This window comes from Cyclopterus lumpus, chromosome 4 (assembly GCF_009769545.1).
Source record: "Cyclopterus lumpus isolate fCycLum1 chromosome 4, fCycLum1.pri, whole genome shotgun sequence".
Lineage (NCBI taxonomy): Eukaryota > Metazoa > Chordata > Actinopteri > Perciformes > Cyclopteridae > Cyclopterus > Cyclopterus lumpus.
Genome location: NC_046969.1, coordinates 16,772,140 through 16,786,489, shown reverse-complemented (window position 1 = coordinate 16,786,489; position 14,350 = coordinate 16,772,140). Strand labels below are relative to the sequence as shown.

Here is a 14,350-nt window from a genome sequence, read left to right as displayed (position 1 = left end):
TGTCCCTCCCCTAGTGGCGGCTTTTCATCCTCTGCTTGATAAAGAGAATGTGTAGATTGCACTGGCACGAGCACCTGCACGCACATCCTGTCATTCTCTCTCTCTCTCACACACACACATACACACACAGATATATATATATATATATATATATATATATATATATATATATATATAATATAGGTGGAGTGTGTGTGTCATTTACATGTTTTTTTACACTATGCAAATGTAGCAATATTGTTAGGTGTTGCCACTTTGGCAGTTTCTCAGTTTTTTTAGAGACCTACTTTAGTGTCGCCTGGCTCACAATGTGAGCGCCTATCCCTGCGAGTGGCTGGCCCACAGGGCGGCTGCTTCATGTCGATTTTTTTTTTTTTTTTTTTTTAGGCTGTGCCAGGCTGAGCCCCATGTGTTATGGCCCAGACGCTGGCCTGGCGAGCTCCCTCCTAGGTCTGGCTACAGGACAGGGCCCTGGTTTTGCTTTCCCGGGCAGGGTGCTACAACTGTTTCCTGGCAGATTCATATAGGGGCAATTAATTGATCTTGCTCTGGCCCCTCCCCTGGGACCACTTTGTCTTGGGATGACCCTACCAGGAGCTATTGCGCCGACAACATGGCTCCAAGCGTCACTGGGCCACGCCAACCACGTTAAAGTGGGGTCTCATTTGGGATCAAATAAATCTTTTATTTTATTATTTGGTATAATGCACTTTAATTGTGCCAGAAGCCATGGTATTTATATTCTGCAATCCTCACAAAAATACATCTGGTCACCGTGGCGGTTACTGTCATCATGGGATTGATGTCTTTAATGGGAAATTCTATTAATATATATAACTATTTTGATTGCCTCTTAACGGCTCTCAACTTCTCGACAGTGAGCCGGCAGCTCATAGCTAACGGTGGCTAACAGGTGAGCACTGTTAGCGCTGTCACTGAGGGGAGGAACCGGCCTTATCACTTGTGACCGCCCTTATGCGAGCTAGCCAGTGGGGCATGCTCACATGCACTAACATGCACTAAAGGACTGTGCGACCGGCCCGGCTATGTCAACAAAGTGAGTAATAAACTCATAGAGAGAGTGACTGGATCCTGTTCTCAGGTAGACATTACTCCACTATATTTGCTGCTATATTAATGTTCAGAAGGTTAAATAGAGCTCTTCTCAAGATATATATCTCTATTTTTATATCTTAAAAGTTAACATGTCTTGCAGTGCATCAAAGAAGAATTATAATTGCTCATTAGCTAATTGAAAATCAGAAACATGAATCGTAGCATCCATTCAAAGACAGTCAGTCAGTCGAGGTTGAGGATAGTGAGTGAGTGAGTTTCTTGTTTTATAATTATTATTTTGCAAACAGCCTGGACAGTACATCCCTTAAGCTGGAAGTAAAGCATTTAACTGTGTGTACATTTTCTGAATGTAAGATCAGTGTCACACTTTGCTGTTTGCTGGCACATTTTGGAAGAGCCGATTCGAATGAACAGCATGCCACCACACAGCCTTTTACATTACGATTGCCATCTTCACTGTATGTTTATTGCAACTGATGAATAGGACGAATGTGGCGAAGATTATGGATTTATTAGGAATTAAAGGTGTCAACAGAAGGTGCTCTTAAAAAAAGAGATAATGTGTGAAGTGTTTTCATGTTTGCACATGCAGTCACTTTCTCCTTTTCCTTTCTCTTGTGTGGAAGCGGAATAGAATAAAGTGCTGGTTGTCTGAGCTTGCTCCCTGGAATGCCTGCTCAGCCTCACGCTCACTTTGTTGCCTTTCATCTCCTCCCCCTCCTTCTCCTTTGAGCAGCTTCCTCCCAGAGTGATTAGCGAGTGCTCCTCTGTAAGGGATGACATCGTTCTAAGGTGTTGTGTGCACATGTGCCTGCATGATCACGGTGTGCAAATGTTTTTACCAAAGTCAGTACCACTTGTTTTAGCCTGCTGCATTGACGCCACCGACAGCTATTTGGCTCTATTGACATATAAACTGAGATATTTTCGCTTTTTCCATTTGCTGCAAGATATTAGTACCTGATCATGTTTGTGTTACTGAAGGTTTACACTCACACACACACACACACCGGTACTTTACTTTCCACGTATACGCACTACAACACGTTCCTACATAATCCCTCTCCACTGTCGACTGTTTTCCAAAAAGCCACTTTTGTTATGGATGGAAAGCCAAAACAAACACAAAAAGATTCCGTTTCATAAGTATCCACATCATTGTAGACATGACCCGAGTCAACCGGTCTGCTTTTTGGAACGTGGGGGTGGTTTTTTGCATTGAGACTGTGGGCAGACTGAATGCTCTTCAGCACGTTCGGGGCTGTTGCCCTTACATACACTTGAACTTCAGTATGACCTTTTCTGAGTTTGAATTACTTCCTCTTTTTACAGTTCTGTTGATTCACTCCTAACACACTGCCTTGCGTCAATGTCTCTCACTCCTGTCTTTTGCTCTCTTTTTTTCCACCGTTTTTGCTCTTTCTGTAGCTCTCAATCCCACTCTTCCTGCCACGATTTTGTTTTGTCTCTGAATAGACTCTCTGTTAGACAACAGTGTTGCTTCGTAAAGTAAGGAGGCTTAGTGGTGATACAATGTAAGTTAGGTTTTTCCCATGGGGGAGGAAACCTCAGGCTGCAGAGTTGCTGCCAAATGATCAATTTTCTCCCCGGGAGAGTACACAAACAGTTGTCATAACATTGGTACAGTTAATGCTGCCCCTCCTGCATTTGATATAATATCTTGTTAATAATGTGTGAACTGACTTTTCTATCACAAGACACCTGTAAGAGCCATGGAAACAGTGCAAAGCATCTTCTGATACTTCATATAGTTTTAATTCAGTTACAATTTGATCAAGTCACGTTTTCTCTCACCTTTCCGTCTGTTTATACTCTAAGCAACAAGTCAACAAGTTTGATTATACAGTTTGTATATGCTTCTTAAATGTAAACATTTCCTGGTTTCTTGACTCTATGACATTAAACTAAATATCTTAAACTAAAGACATTTGATGATGTAATCTTTGGCTTTGAGAAACAATGATCAATATGTTCTGATATTCTACAGACCAAGCAACTAAGTTATTCATCAAGAAGATTAGCAACAGATTAATTGGCAAAGAAAATAATTAGTTGCAGCCCTAATAAAGCGTCAATACTGTAAAATACAGGAGTCTCTCACCTCGCCTTCCTTATTCCTCTCCCTCCAACAAGACTTCAACCAGCCACCTGCTCCCATTTACAAAGTCGTGACCTGCGTCTCTTTCCACTTTCCCATCATTCATCACTTCCCCCTTATTCCCTCCCCGTCACTGTCTCACTTCCTCTCTTCACTCCTATACATCCTTCTTCTCATGTCAACAACCAGGGATGCCTTTCTAAGACATTTTGCACAGGTGCATTTTACGCAGCTATCCAGACTCTTGATAAGACAGCTGTTGATTGGTCCCAAGGGTGATCAGTTGTGAAACTCAAAGTACAGTGCTATAACGGTGTAAGTGTTTGTACCTGATGGTTCAGTGTGCTGATAAACCATCTGCAGGTGGGCTGCTTCTGAATATCCTCCCTAGATGCAAATAAATCCACTGGACTAAGGAAACGAGAGAAAAGAGCTCTGTTTTTTAGATGACAACCAATCAAGAGGCGATAATGTAAGTGGTGATAAAGAAGTAAAACTATGAAGGAGAATGTGAAGCCATCGTTCATTCTCCTCAAGGGGGGAGAGCAAGTTTGGGAAAATAGGAAGAGAAGGAGATATGTGCTTCTGTTCCCATGTTTCAGCACACTAGTCACCGGGGACCCATTCTCACTGAGCCTCCTGTCACTCGCACACAAGCAAAGGTCTGACATCAGATGCAGGTTAAGATGAGGTAATAGGAACACCATATACTTCCTCTTTCTGATGGGTGGAAAATATGCTACCTTTAAGGTTGGAATTTTCTCATGGCATGACCATACTGCCCGAGGAGGTTAGCCTTTCCCTGTTTTTGATTTACTGCGGTCTAGTTGACAACAGAAATTTGGGATCTTGTTTGTTGGACAGTTGTGTGGTTGAGAATATGTAGAAGAATATCTAGGACGAACCCCGTTTCCAATAGACTCATTTTATAAGTGGATAACACTGTAAAGGGTGTTTTGTGTATGATGTTATGAAGGTAATGCAGAGTCTCACGCTGGCTTGCTTTGTCCAGTCATACTAAGCAAGCACATGTGAAATCATCCGTTGGCCAGACGATCTTTCAAAATATGATGCCTGTAAATGTAGTGTGTGGGTGGGGAGGCTATGTTTGGAGTATGACTTTTGTTTAAACTTGCATTCAAGAAAGAGACAAACTGATGGCCCTTTCTGAGGCTTCAGTACTACTTTGTTGGCCTTTGCAAGGAAAACATCTGCAGTCCAGCTTCCCCAGCATATGAGCCTGAACAGGCCTAAAGGCCCAAAGGAATTCCAGGTGTGTTTGCCGTCTCTGTGATACATGGATGTGACGGTGTGTGGGGTCCAGAGCAGCTGGAAACGTGTATTTACCTGAGGGCAGCGGAGAGAAGAGGAGACCCGTTCCGTCTTATCTTTCTCTGTTGTCTTGTTTGATGGGCTGGTTTAGGGTCAGTGCCATGTCAAGAAGGGACTGAGAGAAAGTGTTTAACAACGAATCCTTTACATTTAAGCCCACGTACCGACTGGCCTGGAAGTATGCATGCTTTTTCTCAAACTTGAGTTCAGTATTAGTTAACTTGGTCAACGCACCTGTGGCCGATGCAGCAGAGGGGAGTTTCTCTGCGGGATTATAACAGGATCTCAGTTTAAACCAGACTTGTCAGCCTCACATCCCCAGGTCCATGTGGCTGCTCGAAATTGATTGCCACTTAGCCTCAGCACAGGGCTCCATTTGACTGTAGAAACGTGAGTCTTGGAAGGCTTCAAACTCCTGACTTTCTGTGATTTACACAAGTCATAAGTAGACTTCCTGTCTCAGACCTGTTCATTGAAAGAGTATGGAAAGTGATGGACTATTTACTGCGATATTTGGATGATGCGTTTTAGTTGTTTTGTTTAGTTGCGTTCATAATCATTTACATTTACTGTTGTAGCTCTTCTCTCAGTTAAACCCATCAGGCCTGGAGCTAAACCCACCATCTTCCAAACGTTGTCACCACTATCTTCATCTTTATAACCCCCTGTTCTAAAATCAACTCAAATCTCCGGCCCCTCAAAGGCCCAAGCAATGCTCGACAATAAAACCTGTTCCACACAGCTCAACGACAGTCGTCACCTGGCTCTTTCCAAGGATTTCTCTGCATTCTGCCGTTTTGGTTTAGTCTGCCCCCTCGCTGACCCCACTCTTTGACCTGTTTAGACCTATGCATGTCTTTCCCCAGGTTGGGCTGCTCTTCTCCAGGCATCTGTTTTCTAGATAAGAGCTGTGACTCCAAGGGGTGATTCATTGCTCTGTCACTGACATGGCGTTTGGGCCGTCGACATCCCAGCTCTCCCTGTGTCCATGTCTCCTATGGCCCGGGGTTTTATTGCATGACGATCCAGATTTAGTGACAAATCAAGCAGCATGCTGAGGAAGAAAAAAAAAAAAGAGGCTTTTCTGTTTGTTACATTAAGAGATCGGCTTTCAAAGAAAGAAACGGCACAGCGTTAAAATATTTTGTGTCCCCACCAACACCGTGACCCTGGCAGTCATATGATATAAACATTAAAAAAGTTTATTCATGTATGACGACAGGTTGGGACAGGAACCAAACCCTTCGCCCCACTCTCTAGTGACCGTACTGTGGATTGCTGCTTGCTTTTCAGTGGAAAACTTTAAGAGTGGCGTACTAAAGTAGCCTCAACCTTGGCACCAAACTGCATCCGCTGAAATCGCTCTGTTGACACCCTTTCTATACAGGAGAGTAACCATCTCCCACAGTAGGAGGATTATTTTATTTTTTATCTCACAGTACGTTGCAGAGCTCCCTGTCCTCTCTCTCTCTCTCTCTCTCTCTCTCTCTCCTCATCTTTCTCTCTCCTCTGTTCTCCCTCTCTTCTGTGTTGGCTACTTGTCCAGCAGGGCCACGCAGTTTCACACTCTAATTACAGGTCAATTAAAGCCTTTGTGGCTCAGCTCTCCTTCTGCCAGCGCTTCGGCTGTGGCAGGCTTATGGGACTCGACAGAGTGAGAGTGAATGAGATATCATTTCATGTGGAGATCAGCCGAGAGAAGGTCTTGAAAGAGGGAATTTGGGGGGGAAAAGGCTCCCCTCTCTTTCTTTCAATGGGCGAGAGTCCCTCCATCCTCACCAACCCACACACACACACACACCCAGCATCTTAAAGACGGGGCCTCTGGGATAGAGGCCAGAGGATTATGGGAATATTCATGACCAGATAAAGGGGTGAGCGGTTGAATGACTGTGTTTTGGGGCTCATCTCTTAGGTAAACAGGAGCCTAAATGGAGTTTTAGATCGCTACTCCCACTGCTCAGCAAGGGACCAGCAATGGTGACTCTGTCCACTGTTTTGTTTTGTGTTGCATTTCCACGGGACGGAGAAAAGAAAGCCTTGTTGTGGCCTTTTCTTCCTGTCTTTTGGTGGCAAACAGATGGTGTGGGGGAAATAAATATCTGTTTCTCACAGTTTTATCCACAGAATATTGGCTTTTTGAAAGACGCCATTCACATTCACCAGTGGCCTCCTGGGCTCCTGAAAGCTGCCGAGGGCTCATTTTAAAGTCATTAATCATCCCGCCGTAAGGGAATCGTTGATGTGTTTTGTGCTGGATTGGACCTGGATGTTGCTGCACATCTTGTGACTCTGAACTGATTAATATTAGTCAAATTTACTTTACACTTTTCTTTCAAACTTGAAAAAAAGGCAATGCGTTAGCTGAGCCATAAAACAGCCCTGCGTTCAATGTATTCTGATGAATGAGGGAGCTGCATTTTTTTCATGCGGTACTAATGTCAACCATAATGCGGCCCGACGATAAAGGGTGTCACATCTTGTAGAAGTGTAAAGCTTTCTGAAGCCAATAAGTGCCTTGTAATTGTGAGTGTATAAAATTGTGTTTTTATAATAAGAGCGGCCCAGTACAACCACTGTGTTGTGCTCCACTGAAGCACTGGATCAATCGTTGAGTGTGTAGAACAGTGTGTAAAGATTGTAAAGCCCTCTGAGGCAAATTTGTGATTTTGGGCTGTACAAAAAATATATTTTATTTAATTGAATAATGGGTTTCAGTTGCGTCAGCAGCACAGAGTGATTTTTAACTTTCCATGGGAAACTTTTCCAGACAATCTGGGAAAACAAATCTGTGTCTTTTCTTATCACAAGCCCTCTGATCTAACCACTGCCGACCCCAGTGATTTTAGAGGAGCATGGTATCTTTGCCCAACAGTTGGCAGGATCCTTAATGTTTGACCCGTGTGAAACTGTCTGCATGTGAAGCACCGAGGCTCCGTAGAGCACCTTATCATCAGCCACATCTAAACCCACTTAGAAGCTTTGAAGCTTGAGCCGGGGGATTTCCCATGTTTTGATGATCTGACAGTCAGTAACCTCCTTTCCTCACACCAACTAAAACTCCACACCCCCGTACCTCACATCTCCTCTTCTTCAGGTCGAACAGATGTTGGTAATCCTACTCTGATTGGCTTGGATTGAGCTGTGTTGTTCTGTGGTCAGGGCACGCAGCCCACACGGCTGAACTCTGTCAGTTGCCTTTGAGCCGTGCCCTGCGGTGGGCTGCGTGCTGGAATGGCGTACCGCAGGGTTATGTTTCATTCAACCCCACACCTGCTGCAGTGACTTGTCAGCGTGCCCCTCGACAGGCCCCCTTAATGCCTCTATTAGGTGTTGTAATCTCCACCTAACGCCCTGCCATTTTGCCTGAGTGTGTTAACACAGTATCAAAGGCCAGGGATTTTTTTTTTTTTTGCCACCTGCCAGCGTTGAGTGTGTAGGAAGGTGAAAAAAGGTGGAGGTAGCATGACTGTACAGCTCGAGCTGGTTTTCAAGACGTTCAGGTGCTTTTTGTCTGTGTTGACTTTCAGGGCAAAGGTTCATTCGCTCAGTTCTGCCTACCTTTTTGTGTGTGTGTGTGTGTGTGTGTGTGTGTGTGTGTGTGTGTGTGTGTGTGTGTGTGTGTGTGTGTGTGTGTGTGTGTGTGTGTGTGTTGTGTGTGTGTGTGTGTGTGTGTGTGTGTGTGTGTGTGTGTGGTGTGTGTGTTGTGTGTGTGTGTGTGTTTGTGTGTGGTGTGTGTGTTGTGTGTGTGTGTGTGTGTGGTGTGTGTGTGTGTGTGTGTGTGTGTGTGTGTGTGTGTTATCCAGAACTCCTCAGCTCTGCTAGTATTTCAGGATGTGTGTGTGTGTGTGAGGGAGGGGGGGGGATGCCTGCATCTCTCTTAACAACCGTGTGCTTTTCATCCATCCGGAAAAGGATACCTCAGCAGCCGTGCTCCCATCAAAAGGGGGCTGCACACAAGCCCCCGAGTACAATATTTAGTTTCACTCCAAAGCACGCACACACTTATAATCACCTTTGTGCCGACCTGAAATGGACACTTACGACACTGTTGCTCTGAGGTCCAAACCACAATGATTTATCTCCCTGAAAACGGGGGAAAGCCTCTTTAAAAGTTGTTTTCATTGGGCCTTCTTTTTGAAAAATAATCGACAATAGGTTGCCTATGGATCTTGTGCGGCTGATTGATCAAGACGGAGCAGTGCGAGTTTGTTTTTCAGAGCCGGTGTTTGAGTTTGTGCTTGGGGGAGATCCAGACAGATTAGCGAGGGTGACAGGGAAGCTGGAGAGCCAGCCAGGCCTGGAGGTGCAGCTGGCATTGCGAGCACAGCTTCCTTTTCTCTGTGTTGGCCCACAGACTTCCTTCAGCCACTGTTTAATCAGTGATTAAGACTGCTTTAGATGGCTCGCTCATCTCGTGTGACAGTACATGTTGGGGGGAAGGATTGCTCGTCTAATGCGGTCTCCGGACAAAAGGAGTGTAATCATGAGAAGAAGTGACTGATTGTTTTCCAGTAGATTCCCCCCTTTCATGTGAAATGTTGTTGTTATGGTATCTCCCTCTGTCCATTAGCAATGTGCCCGTGAGGTACGTACCACGAAAAGTAGAGGGGGAGAGCTTTGATGTGGTCTTTGCTAACCGGGAAAGGGTACACAAGTCTTCATCAGCTGCGTGAAGGAGGTCTGCCTAGAGGTTTGGCCGTCACTGTCAGGCAGCCATCTGGCGTTTTGAAATTCTGCTGCAACTGACAATCATATCCATTATCAATTTCTTTTCCAGAAAATAGTACATTGAAGGGCAAACAGTCCAATAGACGATAACATACAGCACACTGGTGCTGGTACCAGTTTTCCAGAGGCCAAGCTGAGGTCCTTAAACAATGTAGTCTCGTTCAACCAACAGTCCAAAATATATTTATCTTTACATACGAGTTAAACTAATAACTGTGTTTGTAGTTGTTTAGTGTTGTTACAGGGTTTTGACTAACCAACCTACTGTTTGTGCTTTTCTGTAGAGAAAGTTCGTGAGATTCAGGAGAAACTTGAAGCCTTCATAGAAGCTCTTCACAAGGAAAAATAAGACAACCAGGTATGTGCGTCTGTGCTGTATTGTACAACTTACCAGTTGCCTGAATTGAATAATAGTAAATGTTTAAATTGTAAGATCCTAAATAGTAATTGTGCACTGTATAATATGATCTATTGTTCCTTCTCCCCTCTTCTGTACAGAACTATTGAAAGTATATTAATGGATCTCAACGGGGGAAATGCACTGAAAAAAGACAAATCTTTAAATGACCGCCATCACATCCTGACCTTGGCCTCACCACTCACTCACTCATCTGATTTTAATATCTGCGGCTTGGCTACCTGTCCCCCTTTTGAAGCTGATGAAAAGATGGACCTGAACTGAAGGACCCAGTTTTCAAGCTTTATCTTTGTTTTTCCTTTTTTGCAAACTGTCCTGGCTAAAGAGGGGGGGGCTTCTGCACAGGAGCCCAAACACAGAGAGATCACAAGGAAAATGAGAAGCATGCACAGTGTTGTCGGACATCTAACTTCTCATTTTCAATAAATGAGGATTGTGTACATGTTAATCTCCCCAGCTGATGGTGTTTGTGTACATGTGATTAGAAGAGTGTGTCTTGCTTTTGCGCTGTTCCTGATGGGTGAAACGGCTTTGAATTTCATACCTTTATCTCGCATGGTGTTTCTAAAATATGCCATGACACACAAGAATTTGCCTAAATTTAACATTTACCAGTTCCTTTTAGTTGCACTTAGGATCCAACGCACTTAAGTTATCCCTCCAAGCAGCAGCTAAACTCTACTTATATGCTCCATGTACCCCTAAATAGGAGCAGCAGACTTCAATATTCATATTCTTCTCATCAACGCTCCCCATTGTAACTCCACAACAACTCAGTCATTGACAGGATAAGACCAGCTCTGAAGGTGTCGGAAAAGATAGCATGTATAGCTTGATTTCTTTTCTTTTTTGATCTAATGGGGTTTTAGTTGACTGCTTTGTTAATAGTTCTGCCAAATGCACACGCTGTCCTGGTCATGCCACCTTTTTGTTTCTGTATCTGTGTAGTGTTTGTGATGTTTGCACTTCCATCATTGTACTATAACATTTCATCTCTCCCCATGTTGTAATAATAAGAGATAATATTACTGCTTCCAAACAAAAGAAAAATCGGACACCCTCTTGATAAATTAATAAATGTAATTAAACAGAAATTCAGGATTCTTCTAGATTGTTTAGACACTTTATTAAACTAAGAACTGCAGTTTTTGAACTGATTATGTAATATATATTTTAACATGTAATATTGTTATATATTTTCTAAGGTTAAAGACTTTATTTCTCAAAAGCCACCTTGCATTAAAAGTTAAAGATGTCATAATTATTTATTAAGTCAATTATCAACCAGTTTGCATGTACATTTAATTTGATTTTCAAAAGCTATGACGCTGTGAGTTGTTCTACTTAATGTCACCACTTTGGACCTGGGTTTTAGTCTTTGGCGCACTAATATCAGTCCATCTTGATCAGCTGGTCTAGTCACACAGGGGAAGGTGGGTTATCCCGATGTTTCCAATATGTACCCGATGTGATGCTTTGGCAGAACCGTTATGTCTATGCACATGTACACAGTGCATGTGCACTTTTCCGCGATGATAGTCATTAAGATCGTCGGCCTTCTTGCTGCTTGGCTGGAGGGATGAGATCAAACACCTGAAAACCGAGGGAATGGAAATCTCCCTGTAAATGAACAGAAGTTATCCTCAAAGTTAAGAAAAAAAGAAAATATCTAACGTGCTGGTGGGTAATTTTTAACCTGAAAGCGTCTGCTTTTGTCAGCTCACTTATTCTTCACACTGTCCAGGGCTGCATGTTTCCGCACTGCTCCCAATATTGTGCTTTTTACTCATTCTTATCTTGAACTCCTTATTTCACATCCACCTCCATCGTTTGGACTATTCTGACTCTTTCAATCTCCCACGAGAAATCTGTTGACCGAAAGTGGGGTTATAGACTGCGTAAAACCTATCCACTCATTTATGTGTATATGGGTGTGTGTATACATGCATACTGTACATACATACAAGCAATTCTGTACAGCTTAAATTAACGCAAAGTCATGGAGCTACTATAATGTACAGCACATGTATGCAGAGTGAACAACTTGTGTAACAATATGTGAGTTTGTTCAAAAAAATGTTTAATGTTGTAGAAAGTAATGTTTGCATGGTGTACCCCATCAGATGTGCTTTATTTATTAAATTTGTGTTTAAAAGAGAAAAATAAAAAAATTAAATTGACAAATAAAGATGAACTTTTTCATGTTGCGTCATCTTGTCCAGTCAGCGTTAAACCTATTTGAAGTCAGCAGCAGTTCAGTGCATGCAGCAGTTTCATTGAACAATTTCATTTACCTTAACCTTTATCCAATGAGAACAAATATTAATAAGAAAGTTTACACTCATCTCAAACTCTATTTAGTAGCTTTAGACCATCTGATCTGAGTTTGCCCTCATGGACATGTTTTCAAAGTTCCTTTTGACCTCATGATGCCGCTAGAAGAAAATTGAAGTCATCACCAAACCTGTCATCATCCGGGGACGGTGAATGTCTACAACATTTCACGGCAATCCATCCAATAAATGCGTCGTTAAAAAAAAAAAAAATGGCAAGTTAAAGGGGAATCACCTTTGATGCATTGTTTCACTTTCATCCGTGGAGAGTTGTGTTGCTTGAATGTGTGTTTCCATAATATAGTCTGCTGTTGTCCTACAGCTGGTTGCATCTGGATCCAGTGACCTGTGTGCTGATGTGATGAGGCCTCTGGTTCAGGTCTGGGCAAACCTTCAGAGTATTTAACTCTGCAGGCTGTTATCTCAACCCTGAGCAGGCTGAAGACACGTTGCAGCCTGAGGCAGCAGCTAGAGAGAGGCAGCTGAGGGCCTGACTGATTAATAAGTCAGAGTCCAGAGGTCCTCCACTCCTGGGCATCCTCTCTTCTTTCACAAGGGCCCGGTTGTTACTTCAGCTCCACATTGCTCAAAGGGAAGCGCAGTGGGGAGGGGTGGATGTAGAGGGGGAAGGCCTCATCCTCACTACCATCACCTGAGGCTTTACACATGGAGATAACTGCCTCACGTCAACTTTCTATTTTCTTTGTGGCTATTATATTCCCCTGTTTTCTCAAAAACAAGGGAAAAGGAGTAAAAAAAAAAAAAAAGGAAAAAAAGCCTAATGACTTTGTAGTATCCATGAAAAGAAAGGGGGAAAAGTCAACCTCCAGCAAAAGGCCTTTGTGCTATCAGATAGCCACGTTCTGGGAGGAGGGAGGCCGGCCGGGACACACTATACACCATTAGCATCTGCAAAGGCCATCACGTTGACTAATAGCCAGTGCCACAACGGCACAGTGGTTCAGTTTGTGTTTTCCCTCAATCCCCATTATGTTGGTGACACAAAAGCAGCCGGGCCAGACTTTTCAAATGTGCCACAGCAGCGGACGTGCACAAAGCTTCACTTCTAGTCTTTCTTCAGAAAAAGAAAGGGCCGATCTTGTTGCTTCGTTTTTTTTAATCCTTCACCTCATCACACAGACACATTCTGGGTCTTTTGGCAGGGGGTGTGGCGGGTCGGTATATGATGAAAACGTTGAATCAGTCTTAGAAAGGGGCAATAAATTGTGGGGATGGGCGTTATTTGGCAATAGCAGCAGTGTTAGCATTTGTTTGCCTTCTTGTTGGCGACACTGGCTTTGTTCTCGTCTTTCTGTCCCCTCGGTTATCGAGCTGTTTGTTGAGGTTGTGCGAGAAGCAGAGATTCTGGCAACCAGGCTAACATACGTGGCTGTCAACTGACAGACAAATAGGCTGGTTGGCCCTGCACAGCTGCTTTAAAGCATCCTCAGGTGGATATTTACCAGTGATGTTCCAACTTTACAAAAATCTGAATATATTGAACTCTAAAAGCAGATCAGCCAATTGTTTGTGAATTCAGATTTTGATGCATATATTTTAATTAGACACATTTGCGTCCTACATTTCTGAATTTTTGGGAGATTTTTTCTCTATTTTGCGTTTTGTCTGAGGTCTTCTCAGAGATTTGAAGTGGGCGAGACTCAGGTGGATGAAGGTGATGTCACGAATTTCTGTGCACCAGTCATTCATCAGTTTAGCACGGTAGCTGATTCAGCTAGGTTTTCATAAATAATGAGAATGTTATTTTCCTAAATTTAATTAATTAGCGCTGCATATTTTGTATATATTTCGAGGACCAGTATGCCAGATTTTGTGGCATCTAGATTGCAACCAACTAAATATGTCTCCGCTCACTCCTCTCTTTTTAAGTGAGTCGGAGAGCTGCGGTGGCCTCTAACGTAGAATCACAAAAGTCTCTTTTAGAAGAGAGACAAATAAATTGATAATCAGAAAAAATAGATGATGCTTCCAACAAAGCTTTTGAAGCAATATTATAATGGCATTCAGATCACATAATATCTCCATGTTTCAGGAGCTTTTACGACTTTTGTCCTGCTTTCCGTTCTAAGTATTGTTTTGATGCTACATATGGTGCTGTTTTTAATTTGTGTTTGTAAAGCTTCATGATGCACTTTGTTTTTATTTTTGACAAAAAAATGAAATAGCCCAGTTCTGTCCACTCCACTGACAATAACACACACTGAGAGTACATGAAAGACTTGAGGAGACACTGCATGTAAAAGACAGTGATTTGGCCGAAGGGAGTCACTCATCAGCACTTCAGTCAACAAGTGCAGATAAATACAGTGGATGTAAATC

General features: G+C 43.0%; 1 protein-coding gene across 4 annotated transcripts in view; it reads left to right on the top strand.

Moving 5' to 3' along the window:
• opa1 (OPA1 mitochondrial dynamin like GTPase) overlaps positions 1–11,879 on the top strand; it is a 36,530-nt gene extending 24,651 nt beyond the window's left edge. Inside the window, exons 30-31 of one of the 4 annotated variants that reach the window (XM_034530247.1) lie at positions 9,544–9,617; positions 9,758–11,879. In XM_034530247.1, coding sequence (XP_034386138.1) covers positions 9,544–9,608 — 65 coding nt within the window. In that variant the 3' untranslated portion in view covers positions 9,609–9,617; positions 9,758–11,879. The remainder of the gene's footprint in view (positions 1–9,543; positions 9,618–9,757) is intronic. The other 3 variants (XM_034530250.1, XM_034530248.1, XM_034530249.1) reach the window with 3 other exon arrangements.
• Positions 11,880–14,350: the final 2,471 nt, after the last annotated feature.